The following is a 21,932-nucleotide window of genomic DNA, read 5'->3' on the forward strand; positions in this document are numbered from 1 at the left end:
TCCTAATATGTATCCATTTATAAGATTTGTCATTTGTTTAGAGCACGCACAACATCTAAAATATTTTACAATTTACAATATTGGAAACCTAACTAACTTTTAAGTCTACAAAAGCATAAAAGCTGTCGACCTTTGGTTATGTATTAAACATTCTTCTCTTATTAGTGCAATTCTTTAGGGCGTATGAGCCTTAATTTCCGAGGGATATTGGTTAAAAGGCTTGGCTAAAACCGCATTTTGCGGAAAAGTTTAAAAACGGCATTATTATTACTTGTGTAATAAAGTAAATTTGCCAACAAAATACATAAAAAATATCCTAAACATCAAAAAATTAAATTGCGATTGTAACAAAAGAAAAAACATATCTCGATTACCTATAGCATATGTTAATTGAATTGAAAGTAAAATGCTTCTCACGAAACGTTAAAAATACATCCGATGTTGATATTTCATTTTTCTCACGTAGAAAGTTTTCGAATAAACCAGGCACCACGCCGGGATTCATTTGTTCGGATCGCGGTGTCTCAAAGGAAAAAGAAACGTATAAAGTTTTGTTCTTGCTAACGTAGATCAAAGACAAAAAGCAATAGTTTAGGATAACTACTGTCGTCTATATTGGAAATTTAAAGCGGAAGTGTTGGGTTTATTCCTCGGCTATTAGGATTCTCTCTATAGAGAGAAATTTGATTTGAAGTCTAGCGAGAATGCCGTCTACAAATTGATCATAATGAAAGGACATTAGTATAGTGAATGCTTTGTGATTTTATTCTTCCAATATATGCAGGAAGACATTATAGTATATTATGCAACAAGTGCGGTAAACGGCATTTGACTCACGAGTTTATTTGACACGAGCGGAGCGAGTTTTTAATAAACGAGTTAGTTAAAAAGTTTACCGAACGTGTTTCATACTATACCTTCTCTACGACCGTTAGTTTTCGGGTACATTTTCGCAAAACAACGCGAATACATTCACTGATATGACCGTCAGAATCCGTGCGGTAAAATCCCGGAAATGTCCGAAGTGGCTCGGATTCATGGGAAACGAAACTGACGTGGTAAAGTGACGCTTCCCGCACGCTAGATCGGTGGGTAATTAGGTATTTTACAAACGGGAGTAGAAAAACAAAATATTAAGCGTATCGCCGTATTATCTTCAATTTTCTGAGCTATATTTTTAAAGAAGTCAAAAGTTTACCTAAAATGTCAAACCGCAAAGGCTTATTTACAACGTTCAGTTTTGGATATTTCTTGTGTAATATTCACATATCATTAGAATTGTTGGGTTGCGGTTTTCGCAGTCCCAACTTCATTTTTCCGATGAAGTTTTCAAGACGAAATCACAAGTCTTTAGATCATCGTCTTATATCTTTGTTAAGTTGACTAAATTGTTTCAAGAAGAATCCATAATTATAATTTGTTCTGTAAAATCTAAACAAAGAACAAATTCGACTATTTAAAAATGACATTGAGAGGACCAGCAGACATCGGGTCTCTGATTAACAACCTCTGATTTTAGTTAATAACTTGTGTTTGGACTAAGGAGACTTATAAAGCTCGCTTGTTTTCGGACTCCTAGCTCCTCGTTTATCCTCCCCAAGTCCCAGTCACTCGAACCTAGAAGTTGGTAAGTATTATACAGCGAGTATGATGTATTGGAAAGCTACGCAGCCAGTCAATTCCAGGCAAGCCGTGAAAAGCTTTAAGTAAAACTGCATTATTTGAAAGGTAAATTTTATATTGTATCGTTCTAAAATAAATATTAAATATTAGTTTTGCTTAGTTTGAAATAAAAATAGGCCAACATTCATCAATGAAAAGTAGACATTATATAAGTGGAAAGACTGTCTAAAACACTAAATTCTAATAAACGATATTTTAATTCCAGTAACTTCCAAAACATTCTGTTATCCATTTTTTAAATAAACACTGTTTTTTTTGGCCTTTTGACGTATTTCATGGTCGCAGAAATGAAAAAATCAGACAATTTTTTAAGCGTTTTATCTTCATTTTTTTAAATTAATTAGTGCTAAAAATTAAAAACCGAAACCCAGCAAGTTTATCATCATTAATATACTACCATTCAGTACTTATATAAAAAGAGCTGTTGTTGGAATCAACATCATGTTTGAATATGGAATTAAAAGAGATTGGGCTCATCCAAACACAAATCCAAAAAATTGAATAACTCTGAAGAGCTGATCGCACCCTATTAGTTTGGCAGCTGGGAATACATCCCTAGCTCAAGGGTATGGTCTGTTCATAGATATAAGAAAGTAACCAATTGCTTTTGAATGGGATTATCCAAGGGTGGTCATTAACATACAATGCAACAAGATTAATACCTAAAGTTTCGGAATTTAAATTCAAGTAAAATTGTGGTCTGTAATAGAAAATAATTTTATACCTACCTGTGCTTAATATTCTTTCATTTGATATACTAGTTAGTTTAAGTTTATTAATAATCATTCTTATTTCGTGTGTAATACAGCGTGTGTTGAATCGTGTGCGAATTATGCAAAATATGTGCGACTTTAGCGTATCTCAGCAGATGCTCCCGCCCAAATGTAGAAAACACTATTCTATTGAGACTAAGGAAGTTATAAACAATGTGCATTTGACTCTCATTGAACGTGGTGCCAGCAAGCAAGCAGAAGAAATGGCCACATTGACGAAAAATCCAACATCAACTGTATGGAAAATTGTTATACGGGGAACAAAGCGTGCCTACATTAGATATCTTAATTAGGAGGCTTGAAAAAGATGAAACCGGTGTTAAATATGGCAGAACTACCTTATGGAAGTGTATTCAACACATGGGTTTTAGATTTAAAGAAATTGACAAAAGGCAAGTTTCAATGGTTTATAATTCGGAAATGGCGACTGGAATATCTAGAAAAAATTAGGATTTACAACAAAGGCCAATTATTTATTTGGATGAAACCTGGTTCGACACTTATGGTACCCCGAAAAAGGGTTGGGTTGACTCAACTGATAAGTGTAAAACAATCGTGCCATCAAAAAGAGGTAAAAGAATAACTATTTTGCATGCTGGCTCTAAAGATGATTGGATTCCAAATGGACTATCTCTGTCTGTGAAAAATATTAAAGATTCTTTTCTGGATTACCATGAAGACACCACCACTGATTTATTTGAAAGTTGGTTTAAAAAAAACTAGTTCCAAACATTCCTCCTAATAGCGTCGTTGTAATGGACAATGCAAGTTATCACGGTAAACAGTTAACTAAAACCCCTTCCTCATGTGACACAAAAGCAACAATCCAAAGCTACATGTATGATAACCAAATTTATTTTCACGAAGATTATACAAAAAAGCAATTAATTGAGGTTCTACAAAGCTTGAACCTACAAGAGGAATACGTCTGTGATAATTATGCAAAAAATATAGGGCATACAGTTTTAAGGCTTCCACTTTACCACTGTATATTTAATCCCATTGAACATGTTCGCACCAACTGAAATCTGTCATTCGTCGTAACAATGTTTTTCCCCGTGTTAACTCCAATGTCCTCAAATTTATAGAAACCGAAGTTGTTAACATCCCTCCACAAAGTTGGGCAACTTCTGTTAAACATATAGAAAAAGCAGAACAATCGTATAACCATATTGCAAATAATATAGAACAAATAATAATTAGAATAGGTGATGATAGCGATAGTGATACTGATATGTGAATAATTTTAAGTAATTTAAGTAGGTAATAAAAATAATTTATAATTTAATTTTAGATCTAAACATAAATACATAAATAAATAAATATTGTTTAATATCTTTTCTAACAAAACCCCAAATAATTAAATTCGAAGCAAAGTACGGACCTGTTCGGCCATATTTCATTCTTACAGCTTGCCCGGGTCTTACTTTAATTCGTATCAGTTAGTCACTTTCTTATATCTATGAACAGACTTTACCAAACTTAGTGAATCCATCTAATAGCTTTATTGTTTGTTTTTAAGGGGAGTACCTTGTTTCAAAGGAGACTTAATAAATGTTAGACTATATATTTTCAGAACGCATAAAATGGTGGTTTTGTGATGATGTGATGTGTATAAATTTAATATGTGTTAAAAACGGCACCTTACTCCCATTTTAGCAGAGTCCGCTTCGTATTAATACGAGATGATATTTTTTAAGTTGTTATATATTTATTTTTATGATTAACACAACTCCGTCGCCGTTCGCTTTGAAACAACGTATTTCCATTAAAAAGATGTGGCGTTTAAAAAACAGAACTTTCAGAAAAAATCAGACTCAAATGTGATACCAGTTGACAACAACTGCCGCAACTTTTACACTCTGCAGGAAATTACAATTTTCGAGAAAATCACTTCGGCTCAAATTTGAATCTGAATAAAAATATCTGGAAAATAAAAAAGTACTTTGAAATAGGAGGCAATTTTTAGTGGCAGGTTTGTTTGTTGACGGTGAATGTATTAATGAATCTCATCTAGAGCATAATACCAAAAGTACGCAAAGACAATCTGCAATTCCAAAATTTAATCTCGCGGAAATGCAGTAATTTTAAACAATTTACAGGTGCATAGTTGGCCAGCAGTAATTCGGGGTCGAAAACGGTCAATTTAAAATCAAGGTGCAATCCCAATTTGCATTATTTGATTTTAGTATGCTTAATCCCGGGTAAAAGTACTAAATTTAAATTTATGGAGATTTCAGATGCCGTTTTATGGGAGACCGAGCGCGGTGCATCGGTAAAAATCATTTTAAAATTTGGTTAGAAAGTCATTTTCGTTTTTTCATCGTGGTTTTTCGATTTTTGAATCACACCGCGCCAGTGTTCGGTGCCATCGGTGCATTCAAATTTCCAGTAACGACTGAATTTTAAGTAAAAATTTTGGCTCAATTTCTCGGCCATTTCTCATTATTCAGTAGTGTCGGTAAGCCCCAAAAGCCTTTTTACATAATCGGGGTTTCGAAAACATCACAATTTTTGTTACTCTTTTTCATCTCCTAAACCATCATAATAAATAAAATAATCATAACCATTATACTCAAGTTTCCTGAGAGTCGAAATTTTTTTGATTTTTTCCGATCTTCCTCTATCTAATGTTTTTGCACCCATCCTACTTCTACCGCTAACTTCATATCTTTTCAATGCTTTGGGACTTTCTTCTGTCGCAAATATGTGGAATACACTTTTGTGTCCTTTCTCATACGTTGTTAGGAGATATTCTAACTTTATAAGCTGGCTCGAGTAATCAATATTCCAAGCAGGGATATGGATTTAATCATACCTTGGACAAATACATTTGACATACATCAATACCGTGTCACGTAACTAGGGCAACAACAATCGTGTCAGCATATATTCGTCTTTAAAAGCTGATTGTCTCCAATCGCAGTCTCTTTAAATGGGTCATCACAACAGCTTCAGTTTGTGGCCTGTCCTGTTGAGCTTTTGACTTCCCCTGAAGTCCTGAAGTAGGTAATAATAAAGTGAAGTTGTTTGTAAGGACGAGATTCTTTGAAATGTACTTGGGTGTGAGAATATCATATTATTCGACTAAGTAACTATTCTTCTTGCCTTAATAGCTTAAAAATATAGAGCTTTTGTTCTTTGGTTAGTAAGTTAGTCTGCAGTTACCAAACAAGTTTCTTAACTTCCTTCTTCGCCATGCTTGTTCTTCACTTCTTGCCAAAAGACTCATTTCTAACATGATATGCTCCTGTAGTATTAGTAGAGACTATAAGACATTATGTATTTTGCTAAATACAAAATATAAAAATATTTATTAAAAATACGTCTGCCAAGTCTTAAGGAGCATGTTTTTCCATGTTCAAAATAATACAGTAACACATTGTCATACTGTCGTCAAAATCACCACTGCCTAAATATTTTGTTGTCCGGGCACGGCTTGAATTTTGACGTTTGTCAATTCTCACGGTCATGTCATTATGTTTTGTAAAAATGTGCCCATGTATTATGAAACACTTTTTAAGTCACTTTTATTAAATACTCGCTCCGCTCGTGTTAAACAAACTCGCAACTAAAATGCCGTCCACCACACTATTATCTGTTTAATCCAAACATCTTTTTAAAATTGCGTCTCACATATTATGTAATGTCGCTGCACGTATTCGCAAGTCCGGCCCAGTGATTGAGAATTAATTAATAATAATAATAATAATAGCCTTTATTGAGAATTGAGATGCATAATATACATAAAACACCGTATACAATACAAAAATCCCAAAGGGCGAATTCTAGCTAATTAAATCAGCTATAACCCAATACAATTAATCTTTATATTATACACCTTTTTAACAATACAATTTGTAACAAGAGAACCCGTAGTAAAGAAAAATAAAATATGAACAAAAGAAAAAGAAAGTAAGTAATTATAGAAATGATTCTGTAATTAATTAAAATACGAAAAACTCAATCAGCACTATATATATCTAATAAGACGCCTCTAATGTTCTTTCACAGTTTTAAAGATCACAAGGCAAAGAAAGGTGTAAAGTTTTTGCCGCTGTAGAGGTAAACCCTCGCTTGTAAAGAGCAGATCTGTGTTGAGACACAGTTAGCGTATTCTCCCTAATATTTACATTGGCAAGGGCTAGAAGAATTTAAAATCTTGTATATTAACACCGCGAATAGGTATTTAAATAAATTGTCTATTCTCAACCATTGCAAAAAGTTAATTTCAGGGGACACTTGGTCATATTTCCTTAAGTCATACAAAAATCTACAACAGTTCTTTTGTATTTTTTAAAGGCGTTGACGATCAAGGAGTGTTAAACATGGGTAACTTTAAAGTTCAATCCAAGCTTATTGGCATATAGAGTCTTAAGTAAAAGGTAAGTTCTTTTACTTAAATTTGAAATGTGCTCACTAAATCTTCATGACACGTCCACCGTTATAATAAATACGAGGTTAGCGCCAAAATTTCCCGGCCTGCAATAGATGCAGCTCCAGTATCACGTTAAAATTTTGTTTTCTTTTAAAGATATATCTTAGTAGGCTGCGAAAAAAAATTGAGGTCTTGCGTCAAATAGTTTTTTATTAACGGCATTTTAAACAAGATGTGTCCGAAAAAATGTCGCACATAACGCAAATTGAGTATAGAGCAGTCATAAACTTTTTGACAAAAGAAGGGTTAACACCTAAAATTATAAAAGAAAGGCTGGATGATGTGTACGGCCAAAGTTCTCCTTCATATTCTGTAGTGAAAGAATGGGCAAAAGATTTTCGAATGGGGCAGGAGTCCCTTGAAAATGATTCAAGAACTGCTCGACCAGTGGAGGTCATAACGGGAGATTGTGGAAGAGGTGGTATTGAGTGATCGACGTTTAAATGTCAAGGAAATCTCAGAAATTACTAAGCTTTCTGGTATAAGTGTTCGTCAAATCCTGCATGATCATTTAGGTTTGCATAAGGTTAGTGCAAGATGGGTTCTTAAAAACCTTTCGGCTATACAAAAACAACGCCGTGTCGAGTGTCCGCGGTCTTTTTGGAACTCTGTGGGTCAGAACCGAAGCCTGTGATAGAAACTATTGTGATGGGAGATAAAACTATGGTCCTCTATTATGGCTCTCTATCGAAAAAAGAATCAACCGAGTGGCGTCGTAAGGGTGAAGCACCTCCAAGAAAATTCAGAGTCTGCCAGTCAACAAAAAATGTGATGGCCACGATCTTTTGGGATTGTGAAGGAATTCTTTTGATAGATTTTAAAGAAACTAATACCACTGTCAATGGTAAATATTACGCAATATTATTACATAAATTGCGAGACTGCATACGTGTAAAACGTCGAGGAAAACTGGCCAGAAGCGTGCGTCTTTTGCACGATAATGCACCTGCCCATACTGCTGATCTTGCACAAGCTGACATTTTAGAGTGTGGTTTCCAACAAATAGATCATCCTCCCTATAGTCTAGATATGACCCCCAGCGACTACTATTTGTTTGGATATTTGAAAAAGGACTTACGTGCACGGCGGTTTAACGACGAAGTTGAGTTAAAAGAGACTGTTTTAGCTCATTTTGCAGACAAACCAAAAGAATACTTTTTTAAAGGGATTGAGTTGTCAATAAGGGGATGTAATGAGTGTATTAAAGTTAAGGGGGATTATATTGAAAAATAGTTAAAAAAATGTTACTCTACTTTGTTTCCTTCATATTAAGGCCGGGAAATTTTGGCGCCGCCCTCGTATATATAAAATATTTCACTAGCATAGAACATTTTCGCAAAACTTTGTAAAGTAAATTAGCCTTTTGGAGATACGACAATATACGTATCTGGCTAATGATTCATTTGATTATTGAAATTCTTACCTAGAGAAGTAATTTTGGTTAGCTTTGGTTAGTCTGCTTTCTGTTTTTTGTTTGTAATATGATTAGCTAATATCTTGAGCATAAAACAATTCTTCCTACTGTATTTACGGAATTATATATTCATAGCTTCAAAATCTGGATATATATCTCAAGAAAAATAATGTAGGGCAAGCCGCCCAGTTTGCCGGTGGTGATTAATCCAGAGAACCGGATCCTGTCGTCATGTCGCAGGGAAAACGTGACTTCTCGAGACTAGATTAAAGAACAAACCACAATTAGTGCAGGACTTTCAGTTGTAATTACAGAACCGACGGAATCTATAATTTCGCGTTGTAGTTACCGAGGCTGCGAGCTGCTGTGTGAAACTCGATCTTTTATATTGTTGCTCTCTATGCAGCTATCGCGTATCCTTTAATTTTACTTGATAAAATACATTGTTGTTTGTAAAATTTGCGATTTTACCCCCAACATTTCACGAGGACGGCAAGTTGTATTGCCTTGAGGTATTTTTTATTTAAAATAAAATTATCAAATAGGCAAAAAAAACGAATAAAAAAAACTGAGAATCAACAGTATATAGAAAGAATTCACTGTTAATCACAAATTAAAATAGAGTAACAAGCAAAGTTAATAGAACGATTTTTACATAAATTTCAGAGCAAAAAATACTAAATAACCACTTCAACCAAATCTACTGACCTAAGCAAAAACTAAAATAACATTGATAACAATTCTAATATCTATAATATTGATAAATAGATATTTCTCGTTTCATGATACAATATTACCTTAAGTGGAATATAAATTCATATTATCATATTTTTCATTTATTTCTTATCACAAATTGCAAATATTAATGTTATAAATCTGTTAAAAAAATTCTTTTACAAAGCGGTTGAGCCCTGAGGAGCTCCTACAAAAAAAATTTCGACATCACATTTAAAAAATGTTTAGATAGATAGACACAAATATCTAAACAGAAAACAAGCCTCGCCTTGCCTGTAATTTATTTTTAACCAAAACTAAAGTTGTTATCAGGACTTTAAATTACAACTTACAAATAACGAGAACCAGAGTCCAAGCTGTATGTTTGGAATTTATTTTTGCTTCTAAAATTAATAACACAATTTCCATTAATTATCGGAATTTTAGAGGATAAACGAGCACATCTAACGCAGCTTTTGAATTAGTAAACAGGTCAACTCGACACTAATTCCTTTATAGGTTCAATTAGAAAGAGCGTACGCCAATATAGACCGCACGCCATACAAGTATAAAGTTATTTGTCGAACAAAAAGGATCCAATTAAAATTTTAATATATGAAAGCAATTTAAGTTAAAAAACAATTTTGTTGTGTACACGGGCACGGTAATTTGGATCGTCAAGTGTTTTTTTTTACACATATTTTCATTTCCACTAATTAGTAAGTTCAATTTCGAGCGAATTAATTAATTTTGGCGCTAAATTGCTGAAATAACAATTGAATTGCTGAAACGCTAAAACATAAAAAAATTGTAACCGCAAATCAGTGAAAACTATTTAAATTTAATTTAAATTAACATTGTGGAATCAAACAAGAGCAAAAACATTTTCTTTGGTGGTTTTATTATTTTCTAACTGATACTAAGAAAAATACACTATGGTACAAACAGATTCAATATTCTAAACAAAAGAACAATAATCAGACTTATAAAAGAAATTTTTCAATAGAATAAAAAATAATAACATAAATTTCTACAAAATCTATGAAATATAAAAAAAAAAATAATTTACAAATCTTCTGGATTTCAACTTTTTCAGAGCTTAACAAAGTTTCTTGGAAAAATTCATAAGGAATGTTAAATTGGTTTGAATTGGTTAGTTTTCTTGAGGAAAAATTGGATCCGGCGGCGAATGAAAATATTTTTTTAAAATTCTTTAAATACGTTTTGCCCGTTATCATTCACGAAAACATAGTTTGAGTTAAAAAACTTTGACTTGGGAAACTACTATTCTTAATTAGGGCATTTTGTCGATTGTCATTCCGAATTTATTTATCATTTACTTAGATTTTTTTAATTATCTCCTTTGACTTACCTTTTGGGTTTTTGAGATTTTTTTGAAATCGGTCTAAATTCAATTTTTTTCTGTATGCGTTGACGTTTTTCTATGTGCGTATGTTAATACATTTCTTACATTATGTTATTCTGTTTATACAATTCTTTAATAGGTTTGACAATGTCCATAACAGCGAATTACGCGTCACATTTACATGAATAATTTTTGAAACTTTAACTTGTGCGTATGTTCATTAGATCCTTCATTTTGTGAAACCAATTATCTTCGATTATGAGCGATTTATAAGAAGCACTGACATCAAAGTACAAAATTTCACATATTCACATAAACATTTATAGAGGAACAGTACGTAAAAGACTAATAAAAACTATATTTATGCCATAATTTATATGCCTCTAATTGAATGGATTAATGTTAGCGCCATAGCAAATTTTAATTATTACGTAATTTTAAAACTTCTATGTCATATTATGTCAAGGGATATCTAGACATACAACATTTGAAAACACCCGTAGCAAAAAATGAATAGTATCTACTGACATCCCTTAAATCTCATAATCACAAGACTCTTCCATTAAAGCTATTATTTTCTTTACGTTCTTAACTAATGAAGATCATCATAATGACGTAATCTTGACAAAACCTAGCAGAACTATCTCAATTGACAAGAGAAAGTGTTCTACAACTTCTGATGTATTGTGTTGTTGAGACTGATTTGTTAATTGTGAAGTATGTTAAAAGGAAATATTGTTTTCTTTACAATACTTTTTAAGTGCATTATTGATGCAGATAAACATTGGTACACAGGGGTCATGATTACTATCACATCAGTGGCTAAATCACCATACTATAGAAAACAAGAAAAATGGCGGTTTCTTATCGTAGAGAGACGCATTGTTTTTCTATCGTGCTCCTGCGGACCGCTATGAAACTTTCGCAAAATTAATGTAATTAGTGTGTATAAACCGTCTTGCACGTCTCGCTGAACTTCAAAGTTACGGCAAACTTTGATAAATATTAAAATTTGTTACAAATAATAGCGGTTTCTAATGATATTCTTTCAAATATCTCGCGCAACCTGTATTATAGACTAAAGCTGGAGATCTTTCTCGACACGGTTTACGATACTGTTCAAATGAAATTATCGCATCTTTAACAGTTTTTCATTTATCCCCAATAATTTTCCCACAAAAACGGAATTTTTTGGGATATTTTAGATTTTTTGCCCACAAACGACACACCCTGTATATAAATCAAACTATGTTCGAAACAGGAGTTATAGCCCTGCATCTTCCACGTTTCCTGGTGTCTGATGTTTTCCAATAGAGTCAGTGGCTTTCAAGAATATACTTAATAGTGAAACCATGCAGTACGTGGTAACAGTAAATGACGTCATCGCGTCTAGATTGAGGGCGAGAAATTGTGGTTTTCATTTGGATTTTTTCAAATATCTCGAACAGCGCTTGTGATAAACGAAAAACGTAAATACAAAAATTATTGCCTTTGATGCAGCCTCTGATACCGATTAAACCGATTAGCCAATATTCTACAAATTTTGATTTACGGCAAATAATTTACTCTGGAAAAGAACAATTTTCACGGTCTTTTATATTTTTCTCTATAATTGAAAACTCTGTAAATAATGAAAACATGCTTAAAACTAGTACCGGATATTCCGCATCTTTTGGTTCAAGAATTTTGTCGATCGGTTTAATAGTGTTTGAGGAAATTTTTTTTTCTGTACTCCAAAATAACCAAAAAAAATTTCAAAAATTTAAAAAAACACCTGGTGAAATTTGATTGCACCCAATGTCTACTGTTTAAATGCGAACACGGACCTTTACGTCGCTGCTAAACTTATAAATATCGGGAACACCCTGTACAATAGGTGAAAACCTTAAATTCAAAAGTTTTAGCTGTCTGTACGGGCAATGTAAATGAAAGTGACATCTGAATCATAGTCTTTCAGTTATAGTCAGTTTTCTATAATAGGGGGACCCATTTTTCAGTTTTTCTGAATTTGTGGCGCACCTTGTATATTTTTGAAAAATTGTCAAGAATAAAAGTTTATGGAGCAGTATCTTCTGCGTCTTCCGGTTTTTGAAAAATGATCTTTTTGATCTCGGACACTTATCGTGTTTCATAACGATGTCCAAAAAACAGTCGAAAATCGCGAAATATGGACGTCGACGTCGGATCGAGTCCATTTTTTATAAGGTTATGTGTCTCGTGGAGGGTTAAAAGCAAAAGACAAGAACAGAGAACGAAGAACTGAGAACGGAGAACGGACAACCAAAAAAATTTTTTATTTCGATGCTAATCATATCTGTAACCGATGGCGATCCCATAAGGCCTACCGTTAGCGAGATATAAAACTTTTGTACGAGCGTAGATACTTTCGAAAAATTATGAAAATCTAACAAAACTTATTTAAATGTTAGAAAAACGGCTTTTACCTTTTTCCGATCGTCACTGTCTGTAGAAAACCTGGCTCGGGCTGGCTGAGTAAATTACTATTTGATTGGTATTCGACCCGTGTAAATATTTAACTGAGTTTGCTCCCTTATTAAAACGTCCCCCGTCTGGCCAGATTAGGGACCCCGGAAAGCAAGGTTCTTGGTTAGGGGGGGCGTGAAAGAAGGCGGTGTGTCTGGTGTATCGGGACTTCTCGTTCGGTAGATTACATTGTATGAGAGTCTGCGGAGGACTTTACGATCAACGTAATTTAGTAAAGTGTTGTGGCTTAAATATTTTAGAAATAACAATTTCGAGGTGCGATTTAATATTTTGTCCGTTTTCTCTGCCGGACAGTTATTTTTATGAGTTATTTATTATCCGTTGTAAAGCAACAGGGTGATACTATAAACTAAATACAGAAATAACGAAAACAATCATTTTAAAACGGAGAAAGATATAAAATTCAGAATTCCGTATTAGTTTGAACCTAATTATATATTTTTTAATTATATATTCAGTCACCTCGTTTTGGACTTCAGACTAGGAAAAACATTTTTTTCTGTGTTAAAAAACATACTTGATCCATCTTATCAATGTAAGTAAATTGGAAACTTCACAATGTCACTCTTGTCTAATGAAGCCCAGCAAGTCCTAACGAATCACGTGCAAATGACGTCAACATTAAATCCGAAGTACCTTAAAGCAGTATTCTTTAATCCCTATTCTATACTATTTATACTAAAATAATGTCGCCGATTACTTTACATGTTAAATATCATTAATATGGTGATGATACCAGATACAGTCTTTCGCGTTTGTTATTATTATAACTATATCTTAATTAATTAATTATTAATTATAATTATTTACTTTAAATTAATTCCACGCAGTCGTCTATTATAGTTTTTGGTGGAAAATGACTTTTTAATAAATGTCGTAATAAACCATGGGCATTCATTGAAACTATAAACTAAAATGTTCTTCATAAGTTTGGGCCTATGGTACATTAAAACTGATTTACCCTTATAAAGAATGTTTATCACGAGAAACCAAAAAGTTTTTTCTGAACCTTCGTGGTTTTATATCAGTTAAATTATTGCTATGCAGTCTTTGGCCTGCGTCTTGACTCAGTAGATAAAATAATAATAATAAAATAAAATCTTTTGCTATGCATGCTAACATTCTGTTTTTTATTTTGTAATGCTGTTGACACTATCTTATTGAACAAATCTTCTTACTTTGATTTATAGCACCATCTGTTACTCTGTGGCGGATAAGCTATGGGACGCTAATGTTCTATTAAATTCTTGTTAAAAATTCGAAAGAGGTGAAAGAAAAAATGCATAGCAACATTTGGCAAGCGTCTCTATGAATCCCAATGATTGCTTGACTCATTGCACAATCGCCTCGTTCAACAATTATCATTGACTACTAGGGTGAGTAGATATTCAGTAATGAACATAAAATATTTAAGAATTAAAATATCATCTGACAATAACATAGAGGATGAAATAAGAGAACAAACAAAAGCCAATATAAAAGCAGGATGCCTAAACGACACGATATGGAAGAATAAATACTTAAAAACCGAAACAAAATCTCGCATATATTAACTTGTAGTCCGACCAGTCATGACATATAGCTCTGAAACAAGACCGGAGACATTTAAGACTCAGAAATGGGATAAAGAAACAAAAACATAAGACACAAATGTGGAATTGAAAACATTAACACCTAGACAATAAATAGAAAGCAAGAATGGAATCAACATATAGATAGAATGTCTGAACAACGGATAGTGAGGATAGCAAGAGATTGAAATGTAGTGGGTTTTATTTGATGAAAATCGATTTATCAAAAGTTCAGATTTTCACGAAATTATATTTGGGTAGTGATTAATCGGGTGCAACAACGAGAGCACGGGTCACTCATCGGAATCCCACACAATGACACGACAAGTGTTCCGACAACACCGTGTCTTTATCAAATCTGACATTTGATGAAGACACAGTGTTGTCGAATAAATTGTCATTTAAAAAAATATATAATTTCGTGAACATCTGAACTTTTAGTTCTTATTTATTTTGATAGCAAGAAATAAATCGCCTGCTGGTCGGAGGAGTATAGAAAAAGATGGAACGACAGCTTGTGATAAAAAGAAGAGGGATAATGTCGCAAGGTTTTATAGGTTGAATGCGAGTTTTGAAATGAGTCGTCATGAGCATAATAAATTACCCTCCTCAAAATTTATTATTATAATATCAGCATAGGTAAGACCTAGTACACCTAGCTAGTAACTATAAGGTTCCAACAAATATGTTGTAGTGCGTGAGTCCCAAACATAAACAATTTATTCCCATCTGTTCCGAAAAAAAAGCCAACATCGACCTTTTCCAGTTTAAATAATTTAAGCACCTTCCGCTCTCCCTTTTACCGATCGACTTACGAATCAAAAGGTTGGAAAACGCCAGGGTGGCGAGATTACGCTAAAAAATGCCGCTATTTACGGCGAGCGGTCATTTTTCCAGGACCGGGCTTAACAATACAAGCGATAAAAGGCCATTTCATGAAGGAGAACAAATTTATGACGCCATGTCGTGATGGGATTTACGCCTTTTTGGGGGCTGTTTTTTTCTGATAGATGGTTAGGTTGATGCGAGGTTATATTGCTTGTAGAACGGAGATTGACGCTTTGGTCAGGTAACGTTAGTCATTCCCGATAAGGCTAGAAAATAAATTAGGCTCATTTTATTCATTTTAAACTTTAACCCCCCAAAACTCGCATTGCACTAAAGGATGATAGAATTTTAGAAATAATTGAATGGAAAAATAATTAGAAACATTAGAAACAAGAAGTTGATTCTTCAGGTCCATTAAAATATGCCAAAATTTATTCAATATTCCAAAAGAATATGAAAAATGTTCTTAATATTTATTATAATTTTCATCTTTTTGGTAACTACAGATTAAATTTTAAAGTTTAAACATACAACATGATTTAATTTGATTTCATTTGCGTATTTAGAAAACTTGTGATGGAAAAATGTTACATTAAGAAACGAACACTTTTTTTACATAATCATTTAATAATTACATAATATTCTTTTAAGTTATTTTTTATTTATTTATGTTTTTTTATGTTATGAATCTAAATCTCTGGATATTCTGTGAAGAATACTCCAACGATGTTTTATGATGTATGGAGCATTGGCCGGTCATTCTAAACCTTGATATTGCATTCCTGGCAGTAGTGAGGTGCCAGTCTGGTAGTGTCGTGAATGATATGGGGTTCCACACTTTCTTCTGCATATCAGTGAGCGTTAACAATTCAATCTCTAAATCGATACAAGTTCGTATGCACTGTGAATAAAATTCTTTCATAGACCATAATGGAACCCGTTCCAAAATCTACAGCTTTAGCATTTGATTGCAGGAATCCCTCACCTCTAAGTGAGAAGAATTGGATCAATCATCATATGAATTCTATAACTTGGTCATCTCAGATTTGATTGTGGATTTGATAGTAGATAGTACTGTCAAACATTTTTTCTTGCCGTGCGGGTGCGATTTTCGAGGGCCTTTACAAATCTCGATCATTGCTGGAGTTGTTATTCTTTGTTTTACAGACTTCGAAAGATATTCCAAATTGAGTAGCCATCTTTACCACGTCATGAAAAATTTACAAAAAATGGGTGAACAATAGGTATGGGGAAACTGGGAAATTAAGCTACCCCATCCGGAACGCAAAGGGTTCGAGTTAATAACAAATGTATAAAAAGCGTTAAAATAGTATCTACTGCATCGCAATGGTCGGGGCACCGTACTAAATCTCGGCATCCCCACCGAGAGAGCTAAGAAATCACCGACGCAACCATCCCGGGGTAACTACAAAAATTGGTTTAGACGTGGTTTGTGGCCGCGCATAGTCCCCATATAATTCCTTTTTGTCTCTTGAGGGCTGAAGCGAAACCTCCGGAAAATGAATCCGAAGCCGGGAACATTGGAAAAGCGATTAAATATTTAAGTTGTGAGTTATCCCCTTTTAAATCGAGACGGCACTAATTTATGCGATTGCGGGTCTGGATAAAGGTCGAGTTTGGCACAATTTTGCGTTTATTTTCATTAGTTTGGGTCGAAGCACAATATCAGAAATCCATTTGCAGACACCCGCCTGATTTCGGATTCTAAATTAGACGTTACTTTTATTTTAACACTGCCCCGAAAACGTGCCTAAATACAATGAGAAACTTTATCAGAACCAAATTTTGAGCAGATGAAAAAGTCACTTCGCACAAGTGCTCTTAGGTGGCTCGATGAAAATATTTTCCATTTTTTATTAAACACAACTCTTTTATCCAGATGAACGTATACAAAAATCTAATGAAAGTGATTATGTGTTTCAATGATTTCTAATTCATCGATTTAAAGAATTAATTTATCCAAATGCCCTTTGTGTTATTGTACCTAATTCAACAAATAAAAGAATCCGCATTTCCATCTACTTTTGAAACAAATCTTTGTGACAATTCTTTTATTCCTCTTCTATTATTGTATTGATTTTCGTCCAGTAAAGAAGGCGGACAATTCCCGTGGAAAAGATTTCTTAAATCTTGTGAATTAATTTATCAGTTTGATAAATTTATGTTATGCAATGCTACTTACCAAAGCTCAGATAATGCTACCCAATTAAAGAAAATAGAATGACCCTTTCTTGCAATAGTTGTCGGAATTTTACGTTAATAATAACCGTTCATTATTATCACGAACCACATTGTTTTCGGAGAAAATTCGCTCAAAATGCAAAACGTATCAACGCAGGTACATAAATTTGCTTTTTTAATCTGCAAGCCGGTGACAGTGTCGAAGAGAATTTTTCACTGAGCTAAGGCCGTTTTCATTTCCGAAGTGGAAAAATGCTTCGCGAGTTGCGCCATTGTTGGATTTAAATCAACCGAACACGTCGTCCGATATTTTCACGTATTGTGGAAAACAGTGCCAGTCGGAACGATAACGGCGGACATTTTTCCTTCGTTTCTGCTATTTGTACGATTCCGGATTTCCCGCCACCGATATTACGAGTACGTAGCGCGTAAACGCGCTAACAATAATATTTCCGTGTTTGCGAGGCAAGCAGCGTGTTCAGCTTACCTGAGCATTTAAATTTAATTAAATGTATAATCGCAAACGATTCGTACTTGCAAATCTGATTTTTCTTTTTTGTTACAGGGATTACTACTATGACAGGTGAGTCATTCCAGTCACGCAGAGAGAACCGACAAGTGGCCACCATCAAATTTTACAATTTAGTTGCATACGCATTGAAAAAAACTTTCTACACAATCTCTTAGATATTTATTCCCCTAACACAATCATTTTCTCAATACTGGGAATTACATTTTAATTGGTATAGTATTTATTACTTATTCAACTGTATTTAATAATAATTAATATTTAAAAAGCATTTAACTGCTACTTATACGGACTACGAGGCGTGCTCAAAAAGTAAGGTGACTTGTAACTGGAAGGGCTACGTACATTCGGTCGTCGTTATTTTTCTTTGTTATGTTGGTACATATGTTCACAGTTTCAGCCAGTTTGCAAGTTTACTTTTTTTTGAGACAGAAGCGTGTTTTGTTACAAAGAATGTGCATAAAATTTTCTGTAAAAAATGGGATACAACGCAGCCAAAAATGTTGACAACGGCATATCAATCTGAATCTACTTTGGGCAAAAAAAAATGTTTATAAATGGTACAAACTGTTCCAAGATGGCCGACAAGACGCCAATGACAAACCTCTCTCTGGACGCCCTAGCACGTCAATTACTGATGAAAGCGTTGAAGAAGTGAAACTAATGGTGTTGAAAAATTGTCGAAGTCTATCTTATGCCATGCAATATTTTCCGAAGTTTTGGGCATGAAACGTGTAGCAGCAAAATTTGTTCCGACACTGCTTAATTTTGAACAAAAGGGCCGTCGAAGGAGCATCGCTGATATGCTCAAAAAGGTCATAACTGATGACGAAACATGGGTATATGGTTACGACGTCGAAACCAAATCGTCTTGACTCAAAAAAAGCACCTCAAGTTGGAACAAATGTCAAGGTTTGGCTTACTGTTTTCTTTGATTATCGTGACGTAGTACATAAAAAGTTCTTACCACAAGGTTGTACGGTCAATAAAGCGTATTACCTTGAAGTTATGCGCCGTTTGTGAGAAGCAATGCAAAGAAAACGTCCGGAATTGTGAGAAAACAATTCATGGATTGTGCATCACGACATGGTTACTGGTGTGTAACTTTTTGGCCAAATACAAAATCACAATCATGCCTAAGGCACCATATTCACCGGATATGGCCCCCTGCCACTTTTTCCTGTTCCCAAAACTCAAAAATTCCATGGAAGGAAGGAGGTTTGGAACAATTGAGAATATAAAGAAAAACGTGCTGGACAAATTCAAGTCTATACCAGAAAGTGCTTACCAGAAGTGCTTCGAAGATTGAAAAAAAAATTGGCACTAGTGTATTATATCTGGTGGGGGGGGGGATTACTCTGAAGGTTACCATATTAATTTTGATGAATAAATAAATACTTTTTGATAAAACTTAAAAGTCATCTTGCTTTTTGAATACACCTCGTATTTGATTTCAGATCTTCAAGAAAAAAATATTCAATGGGTAAATCATAAAATTCAAGATTTCTTAGAAAGCCCTCAAATGAAACCATAACTTTAAGAATTATTAGTCTAATCAGTTGTGTCATAGGGTCATTGGCGTACTGATATTAATTTTCAACAAACTCGAGCTTGTTTTAATAACAAATATAGGTATTTTCTAATAATGTTAGAAACATTTATACAATAATTTTTGACAACGCGATTAGATGACAATTTTAACTTCATAAGCAGTTCTTAAAGCCTAACTATCTATCATTATTCTATTTTTCAGTACATCTTGTATTGAATCCGATTCTTGGGAGACAATTGTTTCAATGTTTAAACTAAAAAAATTCGAAGTTTCATTATCTTTACTTGCCGTAATTAGTCAATATTACAGGCTGAATGCTGAAGGGACTAAACGTCCTCTAATTGTACAACCCCAAGAATACCCACGAAAGGGCAAAATATTGAAATCTGGTATTGCAGAGCATGTCAGGTCAAGTTTGAGCATGGGGAACCTCTCTGGAAAAAAACGCACATTTTAAGAAGCTTATATCTTTACAGCAAAGCAAAGCAAAGTTTTGAACAACTAACGCCGTCGTTCTTAGCGATAACGGACAGACAGTGATCCATCTGTCCCGAACTTTACATAATATTCAGTAAAGACAATAGACAATAGAAATTCAAAGTTATTTTAGTTTCAACTCCGTACGTACTTGAAGTAGCTTGCGCTCAAGAGACTTTAGGCGCAGTATAACCCACAGCACACGACTACCGAGTCACAAGTCAAATACATCTGGATTCATCCTGCGTCGATTTTTCTTGACTCGAACTAGCTAACGTTCTGCCAATCATCTTGTTGGCTTCTTCAGATCTTAACTGAAACTGCTTCAGTTTCAGTTCAGTTTCAGTTAAGCACTGAACAGGATGATTTGGAAGTTTGATTCAACAAAAACCAACGCAGGAGGAATCCAGAAGTTTTGTGAAAAGTATTAGAGTAGCCTGTGGAAGTTTCTTTAAAAAATTCCAAGTCAAAAAAAGGTGAAAACATGCAAATAGTTTCGTAGTCTACACGATTTGTTACAGCCCATCAATTCAGCTAAGAACCAAATGTAAATAATAGTTCATGTTTTCCTGAATTCTCTAAAATATTGAGATTAATAGATTGCTATTTTCTTCCCCTGATTCTGAATAATATAAAAATCTAGTTTTACAAGTCTACACTCTGAATAATGGTGAAGGTTCCTCTGTTAATTAAAAACTGGGACGATGGTTGTGTGATTCATTATTCTTTACCTCGTCAGCTGTTCTAAAAAGAAAGAAAAAATTTCATTACCATTCAACAACAAATGGTTCATCAACAAAAAATGACTTTATTACCCCTTCAAACTTGCCGTCTGGTAACGATTTAATATTAGTTAGTAAGGCATTAAAAAATGTAACATGGACCTTATTACCTACCCCCAAGTATTATAGCCGTGCGGGTCAACATTTTTGATATATTCAAGTAAATTTTCGTGTACAGGGTGCAGCAAAAAGGTAGGCAGGATTTCAAATAGTGCTTGTTCGGTTTGTAAAACCGGCAACACTGTGTACGCACTCGCGTTAGGCAGATAAAAGTATGCAATTTTTAGTTATCAACATGGCTTGGAGCGGAGTGCATCGTACTTTCGTTGTCGAGAAGTTTATTAGAAATGGGGAATCTGTAATACCGACGCAGCGTGCCTTTCGTAATCAGTTTGACGTTGGTCGGCATGGCGTGGTTCCGGATGGATGAACAATTCGTCGGTGGGTTTTACACTTCAGGGAAGCGCTTAACCGAAAATCTACTGCCCGACCAAGGACAGTAAGAACACCGGAAAATGTGAATGCAGTAAGAGTTTCCGTACAACAATCTCTAAGGCGTTCAGCTCGTAAGCATGCAGCTGCTTTGGGAATTCTCGATAGAAGTGTTGGAAGAATTTTACACAACTCACTCCATCCGCATCCGTGCAAAATGATTGTAGTGCAGGAATTAAGCGCAAGAGATTTTGAAACCCGTACAAATTTATGCCGGTATATTCTTCAAAACATTCCCAGAGGCGCTGTATTCATGTCTAGCGATGAAGCTCACTTTCACCTCTCGGGTACTGTAAATAAGCAAAATTTCCGTTATTGGTCAGCAAATAGTCCACAGGAACTTCATGAGCGACCTCTTCACAGTCCAAAAGTCACCGTCTGGTGTACAATCTCAGAGTTTGGCATGTGAGGTCCTTACTTTTTCCAAGAATTTGGAATAATGGTAACAGTCAACGGAGATCGATATTTTGATATGCTTAACAATTTCCTGCGTCCAAAAGTGAACGAGTTGAACAACGATCAAAGAGAACATCTTTGGTTCCAGCAGGATGGTGCTACATAGCACGTTCACTAAATCTTCTTCAAGAAATGTTCCTAAACAAAGTG

At 34.3% G+C, this 21,932-nt stretch overlaps 1 protein-coding gene across 4 annotated transcripts in view; it reads left to right on the top strand.

Moving 5' to 3' along the window:
- LOC132697907 (heterogeneous nuclear ribonucleoprotein C-like 1) overlaps window positions 1–21,932 on the top strand; it is a 445,425-nt gene that overhangs the window by 327,644 nt on the left and 95,849 nt on the right. For all 4 annotated transcript variants that reach the window (XM_060663660.1, XM_060663658.1, XM_060663659.1 and 1 more), the window contains one exon: window positions 18,060–18,077. In XM_060663660.1, the coding sequence (XP_060519643.1) occupies window positions 18,060–18,077 (18 nt within the window). The remainder of the gene's footprint in view (window positions 1–18,059; window positions 18,078–21,932) is intronic.

Source organism: Cylas formicarius, unplaced genomic scaffold (genome assembly GCF_029955315.1).
Source record: "Cylas formicarius isolate icCylForm1 unplaced genomic scaffold, icCylForm1.1 PGA_scaffold_2__14_contigs__length_35257938, whole genome shotgun sequence".
In the NCBI taxonomy this organism is placed as follows: domain Eukaryota; kingdom Metazoa; phylum Arthropoda; class Insecta; order Coleoptera; family Brentidae; genus Cylas; species Cylas formicarius.